General features: G+C 35.2%; 1 protein-coding gene across 1 annotated transcript in view; it reads right to left on the bottom strand.

Annotated features, from left to right (window-relative positions):
- Positions 1-23,175, bottom strand: part of GNAQ (G protein subunit alpha q) — a 320,596-nt gene that overhangs the window by 52,076 nt on the left and 245,345 nt on the right. The window contains exon 5 of the mRNA XM_030809646.1: positions 22,248-22,377. Coding sequence (XP_030665506.1) covers positions 22,248-22,377 — 130 coding nt within the window. The remainder of the gene's footprint in view (positions 1-22,247; positions 22,378-23,175) is intronic.

Genomic DNA, 23,175 nt, shown 5'->3' with positions numbered 1-23,175 from the left:
GTTTTAAATTGTAGCTAGTCCCCCCACCCACACACATGTAAATATAATGGAAATGAAAGTTTCATGAAACAAGAATTCACCTGACTGTGATATCCTTTAACATTTTCTATTCAATTTCATTTAAATGTATTTATTTCACTTTTTTAAAGATGCTGCTCATGACCCCATCATATGGAATTCGCTGCCCAATAATGGTTCCAATTCACTGCTGTGCGGAAACTCCCAGGTTGGAAAAGATTGGTACCTGGCCATTGTTTTTCTCCACCAAGTGTGCTCTGCTCCCTGCTCCCAGTCTTCCTGGAATACATTCTGCCTCTGACCACTGGGGTCAATATTAATTTACACTGAGACAAACCTAGTACTACATCCCCTTTCCCTGGGATTTTTCATTTTGGAGTGGAATAGAAACTCCCTTTTCTCTTGGGTTGCAAGGCTGAGCACGTACAATTCAGGACTGTTTGAGGAGAAACAAAACAAAAATCAGGAGAGAGAGAGATTCCCAACCAAACTCCTGGTTCAAGGTACCAATAAAGCATCTTCACCCTGGTTCTTCCTGGTTACGTCAGCTAGTTTGTGAGAATTTTTGTCTCTTTTCAACAACAAAGCCATGACTAACACAAACACTGTAATAAAACATGTAAACAGATAACAAATATATGTTATAGATCAGGGGTGTCCAATCTCTTGACTTCCCTGGGCCACAATGGAAGAGAAGGAACTGTCTTGGGCCACATGTAAAATATGCTAATGCTAAAGATAGCTGATGAGCTAAACAAAAACAAAAAAACCACAGAAACACGCAAAGAAAACTCATGTTTTAAGAAAGTTTACAAATTTGTGTTGGGGCTGCATTCAAAGCCGTCCTGGGCCACATGAGGCCCACAGGCTACGGGTTGGACAAGCTTGTTATAAATATTAGTAGCTTTATCTTAAAAATATTGTTTTCAGTCCCTTTTTTTGGGCATGTTAAACCTTTTCTTTCTGTTATTGTAAAAGAAATTTTCTTAAACCAAAGCTTCCTTATTTTTCAGCACTTATACAGATAATACTTTTCCCCATATTTTAATCTTATTTAACAAATAATGATTAAGCTTATGACTCTGGCTGAGGCATAAATGTCAAATCAAAGAGTTCTCTTAAGACAGAATCATCCATAGATGATAATGTTTCGAAATGAAAGTTATAATAGTAACTTAGCACCAACAGTAATAACAGTACCTTAAAATTGATAATATGAACCAGAGTTTACTGAATATCTGTGTGTTCCAGGAAGTTTGTATGTTATCTATTTTAATAATCCTCACAACACTTTAAGAGTAATAATATCCTCATTCTTCACATTATAAGGGAGGCACAGTGATATTAACTTGTGCAAAATTAACCAGCCTGAAATGAGTGAAGCTGTGATTTAATCCAAGATAGTCTGATTCTATTTCCCTGTTGTCTCTTCAGGGACTGCCTTGGATTCGTACATCACAGTTGACTAATGTTCCACAAAAGACACTACACTTTTTTCTTGTTCTCATTTTAAAGTTACGATTCACATTATATTCATTGGCAATTCAAAAATATGCTGCTTTTCTTCATAGGTTCCCCTGTGAAAACATGTTAGAGATGTTACTGTAGCAGATTTTACTGAGGCAGAATAAGACCTGAAGAATGGCAGATGTATCACCCTGCCCCTGGATCTTAATCTAGGCTCTCTGAAGAACATTTCATGAAATCCAGACCCTTTATTAATTATTGAGCTTGGTGTCCCAACCAAAATGATATGTTTTCTATAGAATAACAAAGCCACGGCTAATGATTTTAAGTTTTATAAAACATAGGTTCCCTGCTAAAAGACAAATTCTTCTCTTTTTTTTTTTTTTAAAGAATCAGATGGTACTCAAGAAAGACCTCAGCTGGTTAAATTTGGCCACCAAAGTGGTCCACATTCCTCTGGGTTTGAGACCACAGCATTTTCATTTGATCATCTACAATGTAGAGCATACAGTTATTTTAAGCTTTATACTCTCTGCATTTGTTCCATCTAAGATAAAGGAACAAGTGTGGAGATAAATCTTGGTGTCATAAAACTATCTCCTTTATTTCAATGAACTCTTTAATTTGTATTACTTCTAAAAGATGTATCAGTTTTGAAGATATTTTCAATAAACTGACAGAAAATGGATGTTTTCTAACACTGCTACGTTTGCTAAGCTTCTTTGACCAGATATTTGTACTTAATTTCTCCATTTGCTTGTAACTGCATCTTATCTTTCTGAAACCAATCAGAAAAAGAGAAAGCTGCCTAAAATGCCTTTAAAAAAAATAAAAGAAAAGAAAAAAGAGAGAGACAGGTTCTTGCTCTGTCACTCAGGCTGGAGTGTAGTGGCAAAATCATAGCTCACTGCAGCCTCAGACCCCTGGGCTCAAGTGACACCTCTGGCTTTGGCCTACCGAGTAGCTAAGCCTACAGGTGTGTGCCACCATGCCCAGCAAACTTCTTTATATTTTTTGTAGAGACGGGGTCTCACTATGTTGTCCAGGTTGGACTCCAACTCCTAGCCTGAAGTCATGTTTCTGCCTTGGCCTCCCAAAAGTGCTGGCATGACAGGTTTGAGCCACCATGCCCAGCTCAGCTTATTTTATTAGATTTTAATCTTTAAGATTTCTTAATTTATCTTTTAAGATAATCATTATATCTTTAATCCATGTAAAATGGATTATTTGTTTATGTAAAAATTAAAAAATGCACGTAAGTAAAATAAATAAAACACAAAAACAAAATGACCTTTACCCCAACTATTCAGAAATAATCCCTGCTAACAGTCTGAATTAATCTTCCAGGCATTTATGTATGCACCTATAATAAATATCTGTATTATATGTCTTTAAAAATCAGATGCATGCTGTACATGCTGTTTTGAAATTATTTATTTACATCAATATATCATGAGCAACTTTCTGTACAATATTAATTATACATCTATATTACCATTTTTAGCATATGCATAGTATTTTATTTTTTAGGTGTATTCTGAATTTTTAATCAATTTCCTACAATTGGATAATTTAATTATTTTCATTATTAACAACTTTGAGCAATGTTGTCTTTGGGACAGGTAACCTACTAACTACAATTAGCAATAACATTTCTACCAGTGGCATTACTGGATCAAAGGGTATAAACACCTCAAAAGATTTTATATATTGTCATACTATTGGCAGATTGTACCAATTTATCCTATTAGCAGTATCTAAGAATGTTCAATTCTCCTCATCCCTCTTTTTATCTTTGCCATTCTATCAAGTAAAAAGGCACTTTCACTCATCAATTGTGTTTCTGTAATTATGGCATACTGAGATTTACTTTTAAAATTCAGTTTAGATACTTGGGGGGCTGAGGCACAAGAATCACTTGAACCCAGCAGGTGGAACCTGCAGTGAGCCGAGAATGTGCCACTGCACTCCAACCTGGGTGACAGAGCAAGACTGTATCAAAAAGATAAAAAATAAAATAAAAGAAAAAGAAAAAATTCAATTTAGAGACAAACTTATGGAATGGTGGAATAAGGACCTCTAAAAATCTACCTTTCCACAAAAGTGGCAAAAATTGTCAATATCAACTTTTTCAGATATCAGGAAATTAACCACAGGCTTGCAACAACATAACATTTATTCAAGAAAAACAGCTGAATCTAGGTGACAATAGCTTGTTTTGTGCAACTTGTGTTCCTCCCATCTCCCTTTTCCTGCTCTGCAATAGCCTAGAAAACCAACAGCTTCTCAGCCACAGTGGCTGTGAAAAACAAAAGTAACATATTAAATGTAAATGAACTAAATACGTCAGTCAATAGACAGAAATTGGCAAAATGAATTAGAAAATGACCAAACTACATGCTGGCTACAAGAGACACAATTTAGATTAAAAGACACATTGAAAGAAAAAGGACAGAAGGACAGAAGATGACATACCATGCAAACAGTAACCAAAAGAGAGCTAGACTAATATCAGACAAAACAGACTTCTTCAGGGTAAAAATTATTACTAGAGACAAATAAGTATATATAATAAAGGTTAAGTCAATCAAGTAGGCATAACAATTGTATGCTTATGTGCAATAACAGTGCAATAACAATGTGTGCACTGAACAATAGAGCCCCAAAATACATGAAGCAAAAATTGACAAAACTGAAAGAAGAAACACACAATTCAACAACAGTTTGAGACTTCAAGATTCACTTTCAATAATGTATAGAACAAAAAGGCAGAATATCCACAAACAAAAACACGATGAAAAATACTGTAATCCAACTACAACTAACATATATCAATAGAACATGTTACTGAACAACAGCAGAATATACATCTTCTCACATGTTCAGGTGCAGTACTCCCCAAACTGATCTACATAGTCAACATCATCCCTATCATCAAATCCCAGGTGCCTTTTTTTTTTTTTTTTTTTTTTTTTGCAGAAACTGAAAAGCTCATTTTAAAATTTATGTGGAAATGTAAAGGACCCAAATAGTCAAAACAATCTTAAAGAAGAATATAGGTGAAGGACCCACACTTTCTAGTTTCAAAGCTTACTACAAAAGACAGTGTGGTATTGACTTAAAAATAGACATGTGCATCAGTGTAATAGAACTGAGAGTCCAGAAATAAAACTTTATGTTCATGATCACCTGGTTTTCAACATGGGAGCCAAGACAATCCAATGTGGAAAGAACAGTCTTATAGTAAATGGTTCTGGGACAACTGGAAAACCACATGCAAAATAAAGTTGGGCCTTTTCTTACACCATATAAAGATGGTCCTAAATTACAATGGTTCAATTTAAGATTTTCAACATTATGATAGTGCAAATGCAATATATATTCATTAGAAACTGTAATCCCATTGTAAATCAAAGAGCATCTGTATAAAAACCAACTCAAAATGAACAATATACTAAAATGTAAGAGCTAAAACTACCAAAACTATTGGGAGAAAACATGGGTGTAAATCTTTGTCACCCTGGATTAGGCAAGTTTCTTAGATATAACACCTACAAGCACAAGAACCAAATAAAAAATAGATAACCTGAACTTCACCAAAATTAAAAGCCTTTGTGCTTCAAAGGACACTATAAAGAAAGTGAAATTCCTATAGAATATATTTGCAAATCATATTTCTGATAAAAGTCTAGTCTCCTTATAAAGAACTCTGACAACTCAACAATAAAAACACAAGTCTATTAAACATAGGCAGAGGATCTAAATAGACATTTCTCCAAAGAAGATATACAAATGCCCAATAAACACCTGAAAACCCCATTAGTCTTTAGGGAAATAAAAATCACAATGAGATACCATCTTATAACCACCAGGATGGCTAAAAGAAAAAAGAAAAACAATAACAAGTGTTGGCTAGCATAAGGAGAAACTGGAATGCTAACACATTGCTGGTAGGATTGTAAAATGGTATAGCCACATTAAGAACAGTTTGGTAGGTCCTGAAAATGTTAATCATAGAATTACCAAATGATCCAGGAATTCTACTCCTAGGAATATACCCAAGAGAAGAGAAAATCATTTGAATTCACAGAAAAAACTGTACATGAATGTTCACAGCAACATTATTTGTAACAGCCAAAAAGTATAATCAACTCAAATATCCATCAATAAGTGAAGGTAAAAAAAAAACTTTTATTTTTCTTACTTATTTGGTCTAACAGATAACAGCTCTAATAGCAAGTGTTCAATTATGTATGTTTTTATATATACATAGTTTTATACATGTTTACACACACACACACACACACACACACACACACGTATTCCTCTATATAAGGGAAATGAATGACAGCAATGATACAAGGGATGGAAAGAAGGAATTAAAAGTATTTTGTTATTACAAGGTACTTGTGCTACCCATGAAGCAATATAGTATTCTTTGAGTGTGGACTTAGGTTAGTTGTAAATGTACATTGCAAACTCAAGGGCAACAACTAAAATAAGTAAAAGAAGTATAATGAATATGCTAAGAAAGGAGAGAAAATGAAATATAAAATGGTCAGTTAAAACCACAAGAGGTAGAAAGAGAGTGGAAGACAAAAATAGGAATAAAGAACAAGGGCAAACTAGAAAACAATAATGATCATGGTAGATATTATTGCAATGTATCACTAAACACTCTAAATGTCAATGGTCTACATATACCAATTAAAAGACAGAGATGGCCAGAATGGATTAAAAAAACCACAACCACATACATTGTCTATAATAAACCCACTTTAACATAAAGATATAAATAGAATAAAAAACAAATGAATGAATATATATGATGCTAACACTAATGAAAAGACAAGTAGCTATACCCAAGTAACTATATTAATTTCAGACAGAGCAGGCTTCAAAGTAAGGAAAGTTATTAGGCCTTATATAATGATACTGGGGTCAATTCTCCAAAAAACTATAACAATCCTTAATGTGTATGTCCCTAACAAAAGAGCATCACAATACACAAGGCAAAAACTGATAGAAGGAAAACAGATAAATCCGCTATTACAGTTAGAAACTTCAACATCCATCTATCAGAAATGAACAGATCCAGCAGGCAGAAAATCAAGAACATAGCTGAATTCAACAATGCCATCAATCAATTAGATATAATGGCCAGCTGTTGATTACTTTATCCAACAACAGCAGAATGCACATTCTTCTCAAGCTCACATGTAACAGTCACCAAGATAGACCACATTATGGGCCATAAAAGCCACCTTAACAAATTTAAAAGAATGGAAATTATACAATGTCTGTCTTCATACCACAGTGAAATGAAACTAGAAACAAATAACCAAAAGATAACTGGGAAATCCCCAAATACATGGAAATTAAACAATACACTTCTACATAACACATGGGTAGTCAAAGAAGAAGTGTTTTGAACTAAATGAAAAATTAAAATACAACTTACCAAAATTTGTGGAATACAACAAAATCCATGCTTAGAGAGAAATTTATAGTATTAAATGCAAATATTAGAAAAGAAGAAAGATCTAAAATCGATATCTAAATTTCCACCTCAGGAAACTAGAAATAGAAGAGCAAAGTAAATCCAAAGTATGCAGAAGAAAATAAGTAATAAAATTTAGAGCAGAAATCTATGAAACTGAAAACAGGAAATCAACAGAGGAAAATCAATGAAACCAAAGCTGATTCTTTGAAAAGATCAATAAAACAAATATGTCTCTAGCCAGGTTAACTAAGAAACAAAAAAAAAAAAAAAAAAGAGAAGGCACAAATTACTAGTATCAGAAATCAAAGAGTGATCACTATAGATCACGTGGACATTAAAAGGACAATCAAGGAACACTAGAAAAACTCTATGCCCAAAATTTGACAACCTAGATAAAATAGACCAATTCTTTGAACAATTTGCCAAAACTCCTATAAAATAAAACAGACAATCTGAATAGGCCTATATTCAGTAACTGAAATGGAACAACAATTAACCTTCCAGAACAGTAAATGGCAGGCCCAGATGGAATCACTGGTGATCTTTTCCTATAAAACAATTTTTTAAAATTGGCACATAATAATCATACATATTTATGGGTACATAGTAATATAGCAATATGTATAATGCATAGTGATCAGATGAGAGTAATCAGCACATCCATCATCTCAAATGTATATCATTTCTTTGTGTTGGGAACATTCAATATCCTCTTTCTAGGTATTTCAAAATATATAACATTTTATTGTGAACTACAATAAAATAGTGCTATAGGACATTAGAACTTATTCCACCTACTTACCTGTAATTTTGTATCATTTAACGAATCTCTCCCTATCTCTCCCTCCCCATACCCTTCTCGGCCTTTAGTACCCTCTGTTCCACTTTTTACTTCTATGAGATCTACATTTTTTTTTTTCACATATAAGCATATGCAGTGTTTAACTTTCTGTTTCTGGCTTATTCCACTTAATGTAATACCCTCCAATTCTATCCATGTTGCTGCAAATGATAGGATTTCTTTTTTTTTTTTTTTATGGCTGGACGGTACTCCACTGTGTATATACACACTACATTTTCTTTATCTATTCATCTGTTGATAGGCACCTAGGTTGATACATTGGCTACTGTGAATATTGCTGCAGTCAACATAGGGGTGCAGATCTCTCTGATATAATAACTTCTCTTTGCTTTGGATAAAGGCCCCATAGTGAGATTACTGGACTATATGGTGGTTCTATTTGTAGTTTTCTGAGGAACGTTTGTACTGTTCTCCACAGCAGCTATATTAGTTTACATTCTCACCAATGGTGTACGAGAGTTCCTTTTTTTCTGCATCCTCACCAGCATTTGCTATTTTTTGTCTTTTTGATAATGGCCTTCCTAACTGGGGTGAGATGATACTTTATTGTGGTTTTAATTTGCATTTGCCTGATGATTAGTAATGTTGAGTATTTTTTCATGTATTTGTTGACTGTGTGTCTTCCTTTGAGAAATGTCTCTTCAGATCATTTGCTCACGTATGAATTGGATTTTTTTTTTTTTTTTTTTTTTTTTTGCTGTTGAGATGTTTGAATTCCTTGTATATTCTAGATACATATTAACCCCCTGTTGGATGAATACAGGTATTTTCTCCTATCCAGTAGGTTCTTTCTACTCTATTATTTCCATTGCTGTACAGAAACTATTTAGTTTGATATAATCTCATTTATTTTTGCTTTTGTTGCCTGTGCTTTTGAAATATTATTCAAAAAATCTTTTCCCAGACCTATGTCCTGATGTTTCCCCTATGTTTTCCTCTAGTAGTTTTGTGTCTTATATTTAGGTCTTTGATCCATTTTGTGTTGATTTTCGTAAAGGGTGGGACGTGGGGGGTCTAGTTTCATTCTTTTGCATGTGGATATCTAGCTTTCACAACACCATTTATAGAAAAGACTGTGCTTTCTCCAGTGTATGTTCTTGGAACTTTGTCAAAAATCAGTTGGCTATAGACATGGGGGTTACTGTCACTTCTCTCAAAGATTTAAGAAAGAAATCTTAGCAATTGTCTACAATTCCTTTAAGAAGATAGAAGCAGAGGGAGGGAATACCTCCTAACTCATTCTATGAGGCCAGCATTAACTTAATACCAAAACCAGACAAAGTCATTCCGAGAAAGCTACAGAGTAGTATCTCTGATAAACACAGATATAAAATTCCCAACAAATATTAGCAAATCACATCTAACAACGTATAAAAATAATTATACACCATAGCCATGTGGGATTTATCCTAGGTATGCAATGGGATACCTAGGTACAATATTTGGAAATCAATTAATGAAATCCACAGGTCAATAGGCTAAGAAAAAATCATAGGGTCATATCAACAGATGCAGAAGAAATGTTGGACAAAATCCAACACCCATTCATGATAAAAACTTGCATGAAATTAGGAATAGAAGGGAACTTCCTCAACTTCAATAAAGAACACCTATTAAAAAATCTACAGCTAATATCATATTTAATGGTGAGAAACTAGAGGCTTTCTCCCTAAGATCAGGAACAAGGTGAGGATGTCTCCTCTCAACACTCCTTTTCAGCACTGAACTGGAAGTCCTAGCAAATGTAATAAAATAAGAAAAGGAAATAAAAGGTACACAGATTGAGAAGGAAGAAAACTGTCTCTGTTCTCATCTGAAAAAACTAACTTAAAAACTCCTGGAAATATTAAGTGATTATAGCCAGATTATTATTCAAAACATACAAAGAACTTTTAAAATGTAACAATTAAAAAATGAACAACTCAATTAAAAATGCTCCAAAATTTTCTAATGTACCAAAGACTGGTACATCTGTTCACCTCACTAAAGTAGATACATAGAAGGCAAATAAATATAAAAAGATGTTCTGTATCATATGTCATTAGGGAAATGCAAATAAAAACCACAATGAAGTACTACTACACACCTATTAGAATGGCCAAAATCCCAAACACTGACCACATCAGATGCTGGTGGGCATGTAGAGCAATAGAACTCTCATTCATCACTAGTGGGAATGAAAACTGGTACAGCCATTTTGGAAGACACTTTGGCAGTTTCCCTTAAAAAAACTAAACATACTCTTACCATATAATCCAGCAATCATGCTCCTTGGTATTTAACCAAAGGAGCTGAAAATATGCCCACACAAAAACATGCACATAAATGTTTATAGCTTCATTCATAAAACTGCCAAAACTTGGAAGCAACCAAGATGTCCTTCAGCAGGTGAATGGATAAACTGTATTACATCTAGACAATGAATTATTATTCAGTACTAAAAAGTAATGATGAAGCCATGAAAAGACATGGAGGAACTTCAAATACGTATCAGGAGAAGCCAGATGGAAGAAGCCAATCTGAAAAGGCTACAAACTGTATGATTCTAACTACTGACATTCTAGAAAAGGGAAAACTATGAAGACAGTAGAAAGATTAGAGGTTGCCAAATGGCAGGGGGAAGGGAGGAATAAATAGGCAGAGCACAGAGAATTTTAAGGCAGTGAAACCATTTTGTACAACGCTGTAATAGTGAATATATAACATTCTACATTTGTCAAAACCCATCAATCATACAACCTAAAGGGTAAATCCTAATGTAAACTGGGTGATAATGATGTATTATGTATGTCGTTTCATTGATTGTAACAAATTTGTCACTCTGGTTCCAGATGCCGATAGTGGGGAAGGCTATTCCTACATGTAAGGTAGAAGACATAGGGGAAAATCTCTGTACTTTCTGTGAACCTAAAATTTGCTGTGAACCTAAAATTCCTCTAAAACATAGTGTGTGTGTGTGTATAAAAAATTAAATAGTGGTAATGACTGTACAGTTCCGTGAACACAGTAAAGTCACTGAATTGTACATTTTAAAATGGTACATTTTTTGGTATATGAATATATCTCAATAAGCTGTTATTTTTTTTAAAACTCAATTTAATATTTTCTACTTCCTTTATAGCTGGCTCTTCTGTCTCTACAGACTCTGCTTCTTTCATATCGTCTTTCCTTCTCATGTTGGTCCCAACCTCTTCAAGTCACCGCCTGCCTGTGCGGGCTCCCACTGCTGCTCTGACCTTGCTGCTGCCACCGCCTACCTTCCCACTGCTCAGTTCTTACTACTTAGGAAAACACGGATCTTGTTCTGTCTTCTAACCTAGGGCTGAGAGGTAGGATACTAGCACTTCTAGTTTGCTTCCTGTATAACTGCATTATTTTGGCACAGAGCACTTCTGACTTCAAAAAGGATTTATTTTTGAGCCAGATATGGTGGCTCATGGCTGTAGTTCCAGCTCCCAGCTACTTGGAGGCTGAAGAGAGAGGATTGCTGGAGCCTAGGAGTTTAAGGACAACGTGGGCAACATAGCAAGACCCTGTCTCAAAAAAAATTCTTGATGACAAAAGGAATAAATTATCAGAAATATATAAAACTTTCAAACCAATAACACACATAATAATGAAGCCTCAAAAATGGAGTAGAAGTATGGAATTAAAAGAAGAAATACGTAAGTTTACAATCACAGTGGGAGATTTTTAAAAAGTCATTGAGGGGAAAACAAATGCACATTTTGTTTTTCCTCTGAAATTTTTGTTTTTTTTTCCTACAAAAAAGTGAGTGGATAGTTCTTCCTTTTTTCCCCTGCCAGAGATCCATTTTGGTATACTTTTATGAGTCAACCAAGCTATACAAAATACTTTTATGACACAAGATTGGTAAGGTAATTTGATAATATATCGCACAGTGTATACAATTTATATTTTACATATATTTTTATTTTATTCTATTTAAGATAAATGTGTATCTTAAAATAAAAGTTTAATATCTTTCAATTTTCCCCAGAGTTCCCAAATTACATAAATGGGTAATTCCTACCCAAGTGATCTCAGTATTGACAAAAAATTTTATGTCCATGGTTAGGTACAATCGTTTATGATGTTAAAATGTTGGTATTATTTTTTCAGTGTATTCAGAATTGACAAACTTTATAAAACGTGAAACTACGCAGATAATATAATTGAAAACCAAAAAATCTGTATGCTAAAATATCCACTTATAAAATATGAATGTTATACACTACAATTGGGGGGAAAGAGTCCTTAAGGAGGACATGATAAAAGACAAACTTTAAAAGACTGATAAATTCAATGTAGTGAAAAGGCAAGTCATGAAGGAGCAGAAGTTATTTGAAAACAGTGAACTTAATGGACGTGCATCACTGATTCATAAAGAATTCCTCTATATTAATAATAAAAAGGGCAGATCAAAAGAAAACTGACATAGAATTAAATAAGCACTTCAAAAATATTTCCCATGGCAAAGTACTCAGTCTGATTTTAATTAGGGAAAGACAAATTCACACCACAATGATATGCTATTATACACCCAACCGAATGTCTGAAATTTAAAGGCTCATCTATGCTGTCTAAGGTATGGATCAAATAGAACACATACACACTGTTGGTGGGAGTGCCAACTCTTCCAATGTTTAAACTGTTTGGCAGTGTCACTGGGCTGAATAGTGACTCTGAGAAAGGTATGTTTATGCCCTAACCCCAGAACTTGTGAATGCAATCTTATTTGTCAAGAGGGTCTTTGCTGTAAGGATCTTGAGATGAAATCATCTTAGATTATGTGAGTGGGCCTTAAATCCCACCCACACTTGTAGGACAAGTCCTTAGAAGACACAGAAGAGGAGAAGGTGGATACAGAGGAGAAGGCCATGTGAAGACAGAGTCAGAGATAGGAGTTGTGCAGCCACAAGGAATGCCGACAGTCACCAGAAGCTGGAAGAGAAAAAGAAGAGATTCTCCCCTAGAGCCTTCGGAGGAATTTTAGCCCTGCCAACACCTTGATTTCAGACTTCTAACCTCCAGAACTGGGGAGAATAAGTTTCTGTTGTAACCCACTGAGTTTGTAGTGCTTTGTTTCAAGAGTCCTAGGAAGCTAATACAGGCAGTATCTACTACAGTTGAACATATGTATTCCCTGTGAACCATCACAGGGAGCTGCTGATAATATCTATTTCTTGTGGTGGATGGTGACTACATGGATATGTTCACTTTGTGACAATTCATCAAGCTGAATACTTATAATCTGTATACTTTTCTATACATGTGTATGCCAATAAAAACATTATTAAAAACAATAAAAATAACTGTCAGTATCCGACAGTTCCTGTCAGTTAACTGATCATGCAGACAATAAATTAAAATTTAAATAATTCAATTAGATAGTTTGTTTTAAAAGACGTAATACAGAATTTTGTACCCCAAAATGTGAAATCACAATTTGAAGCACTTGTGAAGTACTTATTTGATGGGCTGATTAAAATTCAAACACAAGCATAAAGGACAGACAATAACCAAGAAAACTCCAAAGAACAAGATGGACAGATTTCATCTACTAGATATTAAGATTATTGTAACTGGTGATTTGAGAACTTTTATATTGGTATAGCAGAAGCAGATCAACCAAATAGCCTAGAGAAAGACTCCTGCATATAATAAAACTTGATACATGTCACATGTATCATTAATATCAATGGGAAGGAGCACAATTAAAAGAGTTAACAAGCCAGGCGCGGTGGCTCACGCCTGTAATCCCAGCACTTTGGGAGGCTGAGGCGGGTGGATCGTGAGGTCAGGAGATTGAGACCATCCTGGCTAACACGGTGAAACCCCATCTCTACTAAAAATACAAAAAAATTAGCTGGGCGTGGTGGTGGGCGCTGTAGTCCCAGCTACTCGGCAAGCTGAGGCAGAAGAATGGCGTGAACCTGGGAGGCGGAGCTTGCAGCGTGCCGAGATGGTGACAGAGTGAGACTCAAGCTCAAAAACAAAAAAAAAAAAAAAAGAAGAGTTAACAAATTAAAAAATACATCTGCTTAAAGGCCCCAGAGAACTAAAAGGTAGTGAAGAATTACCATGCCAAGGTTTGGGAAAGAACAGGTCTAGAGAAGTGGGCCCAGTATTTGGGGTCAATTTTCCCATGGAGGTATTTGCTGATTCTGGAAGCAGCAGCTGAGAGGCTGAAGGGATGGGACTCTAGTGAAGCATCTTTGCATTGCACTATAGCTATTCACCAGGAAGATATGCCTGAGTAAACAGGCACAGCTCAGCTACCTAGTCACCAGAAGGCTAAAATGGAACAGATGGATAATGCCAAGGGTTGACAAAGATGTGAAATGAGAGGAACTTTCAGAATTGTTGACAGGGTAAATTTGTTGATTTATTGTGGAAAATACTTTGGTTTTATCTATTAAATCTGAAGGTATGCTTACTCTATGTGCTTGTAATACTACTACTAGGTACATATCCACCAGAAATGTACACCTATGTGCAACAAGAGACACATAACTGAGTATTCACATCAGCATTATTTGTAATAGCCCCAAATTGGAAACACATCCAGGAAGTCCCTAAGTAGTAAAATGGGTAAATAAATTGTGGAATTTTCATGCAATAGAATACTACATGACAGTATAAATGAATGAATTACATAGAATGCATATACCTTACAGACATAATATTGAGCAAAAGAATCCAGACACAAAAGAAAATACACTCTTTGCTATCCTTTATATAAAAGTTTAAAATAACATGCTGTCTATGCAAGGTTAAAAAAATACACTACTTGATTCTCTTTGTATAAAAGTTAAACACAAGTTAAAACGAAACTATGGTATTTAGGGAAGCATATTTAAGTGTTAAAACTGAAAAGAAGGGGGAGGGGAAAAAACTAACAAGAAAAGGAAAATAATTACCTGAGTGAATAGTGGCTACCTGGTAGGAGAGGGCACTTGCAGGCATCAAGGGTCTTGGCAAAGTTCTACTTCTTGACAGGGGTGTTAAACTGATGTTTGCTTTTGTGATAAACCACTGCTGTATATTTTTTGTGTAGTCTTCTTTATGTGTGTGTATTTCACAATTAAAAGTGTAAAAAAAGTGGAGAAATGATGGATGAACTTAGCATTCAATAAATGGTATTGGCACAACTAATAGAAGAATAGCAAGGAAATATTAAATCCTTACTTCCTACCATGCACAAAATCAATTATATGTATGCAGGAAGCCTATGAAAAGCAAAACCTTATAACTTTTACTAGAAAATAAGATATTACATCTTCATATTCTTGGGGAAGAAAAAGAACTATTGAAGAAAATACAAAAATATAACAATAAAAGAAATGAGTGAGTTGATCACATTAAATTAAAACCCTTCTGCTGGCCAGGCACGGTGGCTCACGCCTGTTATCCCAGCACTTTGGAGGCTGAGGCAGGTGGATGACCTGAGGTCAGGTGTTCAAGACCAGCCTGGCCAACATGGTGAAACCCTGTCTGTACTAAAAATACAAAAATTAGCCGGGCATGGTGGCGCGTGCCTGTAATCCCAGCTCCTTGGGAGGCTGAGACAGGAGAGTTGCTCGAGCCCGGCAGGCGGAGGCTGCAGTGAGACAAAATCATGCCAATTGCACTCCGGCCTGGGCAACAAGTGTGAAACTCCGTCTCAAAAAACAAAAGACAAAACAAAACAAAACAAACCCAAAACCCTTCTGCAAAATAAACAAAATGAAAAAGACAAACCATGTAGTGACAGATAATTTCCATATGTGTAACAGTATTTCCAGAAGACATTTTCAACTGTGTATATATCAAAAACAAAAAGACAACTCCATTAGGGGTTGGGGTGAGAGGGAGACCAAGCAAGACTAGGAAAAGGTAATGTGCATTACAAACAACCCAACTGGCTAAGGAGCATGTGAAACACAGCAGGGAATATTCATGTAATAGAGTGATATGGTAGTTTAGATAAATGAAACAGTCGTGTAGCAACATGAAAAAAAATCTCAACAACAATGCTAAGTGAAAAAAGACCAAATTGCAAAATGAAACCATTTCAATAAAATGTATAATCACGCATAACATTTAGAATCCAGTATTGCTGAGTGACACATACACATGTAGTAAAAGAGTGAAAAACTATGCCTAGGAATGATAAATGCCAACATGAGGCCAGTGGCTTCTGGGGAAGGAGAGAAATGAATCAGGGAGGGCTACACATAGTCTTTAATTTTATCTGTATCATTTTACTTGTGTGAAAAATGAAGATTGGAAGCAGGTAGGTCAAAATTTTAAGTTCTCTATAATTATATACTCTTTTCTCTCAGTTTACAGAAATAGAAGTAAACAAGACCCATTTTCCGAGCTATTCTAAGTTTTCTATTCTAAGTTTTATTCTTGTATCAAACTGTGTATTTAGACCACATGGTATAAGCCCATCACACGCTTTCATGTTATGGCACTATCACTGAGGGAAGCTAAAGAAACAGCCCTTATGAATTCTAACATTTGGTTCCCTCGAGGGATATTATCGTGAATCTGATTTACTTCCTTCCATGGAATCTCCTTCTCAAGCTGCAGGAGAAGTCACTTGGGGCTCAGTACCTGAAGAAGCTAATTTGAGTAACTATTTGTTTTTTATGTTAAGGACACAGTGACTCTTGTAATAGGCCGTGATTATCTCCTTTCATTGGTTGCTAAGAAATGCTTGATTAAATCTGTGGCCTACCATTAGGGAAGGTACACAATTGTGTGATTCATATTTTAATTCTTAATCTCACCATCCAATCCTTACTGTCCTTTCATCTAGATTTTTCATGTGATTTATTTTATCCCACTGGGCATGGAATATATGGCTACACACAAAATAACATATAACCATAAAAATAAATTTTGACAAATTTAATTACATTAAAACTTAAAACTTCAGTTCATCAAAAGATACCATGAGGAGAATAAATGGCAAGCTACAAAGTGGAAGAAGATATTTGTAATACATATACAAAAGGCTCACATGCAAAGAAAATAAGAAACTCCTATAAATTAGTAAGAAAAAGATAACCCAAAGGAAAAATGGACAAAGTTGGTAAATGGTAGACCTAAAATTCTCAAATTGAAGCCTTATTTTATTTTACCTTAAAAAAGTATCATTTAAATTATTATTTCTAATGCTATTACCTAGTGACAATGACAAGCACTGTTTACACCTTAGCCTTGGTAGAAAATCTTCCAAATTCTTTTCTTTTTGGCAGAGGGGTGAATAATCATCCAAATAATAATTTTATATTCATAATTAGTTGTAATTACAAATATTGCATTATATTAAATATACTATTCCACAATCGGCCTTTTTCACATAATTCATCTTTTAAAAAAAGCTATTGCATGGATTATACTGTATAAATTCAATGTAAATTCTTTAAAACCGTTCCAATTTATATGCATACAAAAAGTGTTCATGTGTGTCTGTTTCCCTATACTCTGGATTAGCACTAAGTCCAGTTCTCTGGTTCAAACTCATAATTGGGTAATCAGAAAACTTCCTTCTAGCATAAGGGAAGCAAGGAGAACAAAGAGATGAAGAAGGAGTGCCATAATTAGAGGAAAGAAAAAAAAGCCAAAGAATGAAAGGTGAGAGGAGTTTAAAAAAGGGACAAGTGACTGAAAATGAACAAAGTAATGAGGAAAGAGGTTAAATATAAAAACACTAGGTGTCTTTCAGGAATAGCCTTATGAATCAGGTCATGAATCCGAGCCAAGTGTACCAAAGGCCTAATTTGATTAAGATTCGATAAAGGCGGGCTTGATTCAATTCAATTAACGATCAGAGACCAGATATCTTAACCTAAGCTTTAACTTTTAACTACTTATAAATGTTCTTTAGGTCTTTCCTTTGGGGTTTGAGGTTTTTTCTCCTCAATTTTTAGTCAGGTTTTCCCCGCAAAGCCGAATGTTATCTGAAGAAAATTCCCAAAAGCTCACTCAACAATTTTTAGAGCAGAACAAAGTATATGTTTCACACTTTTAAAGAAAATGTTCAAATTTTGATTGCAGCTGAATAACTTCAAAATGGCTTCATTTTAAAACCTACCAGAAGAGACGGATCCAAAGGAAATGCGTATTTTAGACTAACTGTTTTAAGATAGTTCAAAATCAAATGAGCAATACAGGAACTCTAAATTACTGGTAAAGGATCTCTGGCTGGTCTACTACTACCAATCGGTGTAAGAAGAGCTTAGAGGTAGAGGAGAGTTATTTCAACTCCTTCATGAAAGGGCAGGATTTTCATTCTATTTCCACCCTCTTTGCTGCCTTATAGCTCCTCTTGCTTTTTCTTTAAGTTTGTCTCTAACACCTAGAAGACACTGTGAGGGAGGGGAAAGAAAGCTGGTCTGGAAGGACAGGGGACCTGGCCTTGAGTGACCTTGGCCACAGGCCTTCATCTCTCCATTCCTGTAACCTCATTGTTATGATGCACACCAGCAAACCTGATCTGTCCCCTCCACGGGGAGGTCAGCTGGTAGATTCCGATGAGTCACAGCTTCAGCAAGTTTTGGGTATAAAGTGCTAAGGTATTATAAACGTCTACGCTTTCCTTTTATCAATTGAGCAACTTCAAAAATCAGGTTTGAAGGATAAATAAATGTTTATGGGAGCCAAGGTCAGGGAATCCACCTTGATCAAGGAGGGCCTAGGGTAGGGAGAACTATCTTGACGTTTTAATAAAACGATAACGTAATTCCTCATGACCATTTCAAGATGATTAACAAATTCAAAACTCACATTCAGAAAGGACATGGAGGAGAAAAAGGTCTCGGTCTTTGAGATTCTATAAAGAGCTTACCCTGGAAGACAGTCATTGAGACAATGTCTGAGAAAACATCTTTGTAGTAGTGCTCAGATATTCATGAAACAAAAAATCAGAAAAATAAAGACTAAAAGGCAGTGTTTGGATACACACTGATAAACTAAAATATGTTATAAGCATGTCTTATTGTGTGCTTTGGGCTTTCAGGAGCACTGAAATAACGTACCCATGAAAGGATTACAGTAGAATAGTGGACTCCATGCTGGTGTGTTATCACAGGGAAAATAAGACAGCAAAGGGAATACACAGATCAACACAGCTCTACCATCCTGGGTATTCTAGCCACTATTTGATAATGTATTTCCTTCTTTGAAGGAAAAAAGAAATTCATTCCCCAAACTGAGAATATAGGCAGACAAAAGCAGACCTACCTAAAATTATGAAGATTAATATATAAGGTTTTAGAAATATTAAACAGTAAAAGCAATAATGTAAAATGCTTCCCTTAGCTGCTCTTGTCTGTGGTCTGCAATTTCCACAGTTTCCTGGGATAGAAAGAAAAGCTGTCAGAATCCATTCCGAGGTTTTTCTCACAAATATATACCAAGGGAGGGAGGCACAACAAAGTCTGCTTTGGATTAAAGTTATGAACCTCAGACTTCTAAACCAAGAACAAAATGTTTCTGGAGCTTATTTCAGTTTTGTCTCACCAAAACCAAAAAATCTGGGGAAACTAGAATTCTGTAGTTCTGAATTTTCTGGTTTTTTTTTTTTTTTTTTTTTTGAGACGGAGTCTCGCTGTAGCCCAGGCTGGAGTGCAGTGGCGCGATCTCGCCTCACTGCAAACTCCGCCCCCCGGGTTTACGCCATTCTCCTGCCTCAGCCTCCCGAGTAGCTGGGACTACAGGCGCCCACCACCTCGCCCGGCTAATTTTTTGTATTTTTAGTAGAGACAGGGTTTCACCATGTTAGCCAGGATGGTCTCGATCTCCTGACCTCGTGATCCGCCCACCTCGGCCTCCCAAAGTGCTGGGATTACAGGCCTGAGCCACTGCGCCCGGCCTGAATTTTCTTAATGATTAAGGAAGCTGAGAGGCAATGACATTATCATACATTAGTACAACTGGGGAAAAAAAAAGGATAATGCGACTACATCCCAACATTAAAAAATATTTTTGACAGTACTTCCTAATTACAGACGATGATAGCTGTGGCTAATATGGATGAAGGAATTCATGAACAGCACTTTTCTCATGATTCCATACTATCATCAGGCTTGACTAGAGGTCTCAGAAAGGAATACCATACAAGTTGACTTTCATCTTATAGAATTACCTAGACTTTCAAAAGATTCACAAGTGATTAGGGAGTCCTAATGAAAAAATTACAGCTTTATTATTTTAATTTGTAATTATTTAAAAGTAGCATAAGACATCACCATAGGAATCAAAAGGAACTGGGACAATATTTTTAGACGTTCTTAGTACCTGTACATTGAATGTCAAGTTACTGTGGGAACTTTAATTATGACACATGATAATAAAAACGATGCCATTTTATTCTAATTAACATAATATACTTTTATATAAAAATCTAGTCACTATTAGCTACGTCTGAGGAAAAATGGAATAAATGATCTGTAATGTTCAGATAACTGAAGAACCAGATTCAATTCGGTTGAACTGAATTAGCTGATGAGTTGCCAAAGGATTCTACTTTCTTTTCTATTGATAATTTTGAAGTGGTAAACTGATAAGTATTAAATCATGACATATATTTCTTCATATATATAATGCATTTATCTTGTGGAAAATGTGTATTGATAAACATTTATCCTCTTCTAGCTATAATGTAAACATCAGAAATGAATTCACATTTGCTTCTTTTATCTCTTGTGTAATTGATAAATGCAAATTTTATTTTACTGGATGGCAAATTAAACAAGAGAAATGACAACCTACATAACAAAGGCTTACCTTTCCCCATATGGCTTATTCTGACCAAAAGCATATCTCATTTATAAGGTCTTTTAGGGCACAGTTGATTTTTTTCCCGCTTTTCGTGTCTTTTTAGACACTCTGGTACCCAGCATATAGTAGGGAAGCCCTCAAAATATTTTTTTTTCTTGATACAACATTCAAAAAAATCAGAAGTGTTAGAATAGATCTGCTCCCAAAATATGCAGTATATGTTTAAAATACTACATCCAGGGATTATGTAACAACAAACAAGCACAGACATCAAGATATACAGATGAACATATCATAGCTAAAATTCTGACAGTAACTGCCTTGTATCTTGGTAACTTACTGTCATATATTGTAGCATGCTTTTAGGCACTTTGCTTTATAGTTATTCGGGGCAAATGATTGATAAACAAGCCTCATTCTTAAACAGAAGTTATTTGGTTAACTTTAAAGCCGATATACTTGCAACTCAGGAATGATTCCGAAATGCATGAACAGGTAATTCTCGGTTCTATACAGACATTGGTTCACGGAAACTTCATCAATCGTATACATAAAAGAAATACTATAGAAGCTTGGATATGTATTTTAATGGAGATATTAATACTGGCAGAAAAATATTTAAAAGAACAAGTCAGGAATTCTTGTGTACCTAAAAAATGTACTGTATTAAAAGCATAATATGCTAGATCCCATTTTAGTCAGCAAATGGGGATCTCTCACTTCCATCTTTTTTTCTACCCTATTATTAGGATATTTAATATTTATTATTAACCTACCACACTGCAATCTCTGCCTCTAACAGGATATCAATGGTGTCTTCTCCATTCCCCCAACACACACATACACATGCACACAACTACAGCTCAGAAGCACAGATTTCTACATCCCTTAATTATCTTCCATAATCAATTGATTCATTGTCAGGTCTTTACCATCCTCAAAATCCACATTTACACCTATTAAGTTTCCCTGTAACAGGGAGGAGATAACAATACTGAATTCGTTCTCCAGACAGGCATATTAAGGATACTTCTTCAACTGCTCACTGCTTAATAGAGACAAAATTATGCAACAGCCTAGAGAATTCTATAAGAGCAGAAAGGCCGCATCACCAAGATATTCCATGGCTCATAATGAACTGATTTAGAGCCCAGCTGCGAAGTCATTCACATTTGCCAAGAGAGATTTTGAGTACTCTTTGGGACACACCCATCACACAAACAACGATTTAAACAAAATGAAAACGAAACAAAACAGGATGACTCACTCCAACACTCCCAGTTCTATCCTGTAGGAGGAAAACTATAAAATGATCTGATGATCAGCCTAGGATTTCCATGTTATTTTCATTTTTAGAACCTCTGCATAGTGTTAAGAAGCATCAAATAGGCTCTAATTAGATTTGAACACAAGACCTGCTCATACATCTGACAGAAGAGCTTACCACTTTGAGTATACCATGTGGTAACAGGATTATTTTTGGTTATTTTAAAAGTCCTAAAACCAAATTTCAAGAAAGCAAAGAAGTAAGTTCACCCCATTCCCCACACCCTACTTCCTATCATTTACTTGTATCAGACAATAAAATGATAATCCATTGCCTGTCTAAAGAACACTTACCTCATTGTCTGACTCCACGAGAACTTGATCATATTCACTAAGCGCTACTAGAAACATGATAGAGGTGACATTTTCAAAGCAGTGTATCCATTTTCTTCTCTCTGACCTTTGGCCCCCTACATCGACCATTCTGCAAGGTTAACAATACTCATATTAATAACATATAAAGTAAAACTAAAAAGTCAACATAAGTATAGCACTACTTACAAACTTGGGGAAAATATTCTCTTGAATGACAATGATCATCCAAGTCAATTCAATTAATACTTATTGAATAATTACTAATTTCTTATTACCTAATATTCAAAGTCAAGACATTCTGGGTAACACATCATGATGGTTTTAAGAAAGTTACCTTATTTGTGCCAAGCAAAATGGTATTTTATTTAATGAAGCACTGAAGAGTCCAAAACTGAATGACTTTTTTGTTAAGCCCTACTGGCAAATACTGAACTTCAGTTTCTTTTCCTATAAAATCGGCAAAAAGATCCTCATGTATTTCTTATGGATGCTACACATGACTACAAGTACACTTAAAATATGTGAGATGCTATACAATTCAATATGGGTGGTATGATGCTTCCACTAAATGCAGATACGACCCCACTCATCCTTTATCAGCAGGGTAGGCATGTTGGGCATTTTTTTCTTCCCAATATTGATAAGAATTTGGCACAGGTCCAGCCATGTCAGGTCATTTACTTGAAGTGTTAGTGAATGAAGATACTACAAGGTACAAGACGGAGGCCATCATGTGAACCATTTCAATCATTTGTTTTTAACACATCAATTCTGTGCTGAATTACTGTTCAGAAACCAACACTGACATCAATTAATTTGAGTGACAATGTATGTCTGAAAATATCTAGCAATGCTTGGCACTGAGTCAAAGTTTCTCCAAATTGTTGAATCCATATCTTGAATGAAA

Source organism: Nomascus leucogenys, chromosome 1a (assembly GCF_006542625.1).
Source record: "Nomascus leucogenys isolate Asia chromosome 1a, Asia_NLE_v1, whole genome shotgun sequence".
Classification (NCBI taxonomy): domain Eukaryota; kingdom Metazoa; phylum Chordata; class Mammalia; order Primates; family Hylobatidae; genus Nomascus; species Nomascus leucogenys.
The sequence above is the reverse complement of the archived record's forward strand: the minus strand, read 5'-3'. Positions and strand labels throughout refer to the sequence as shown.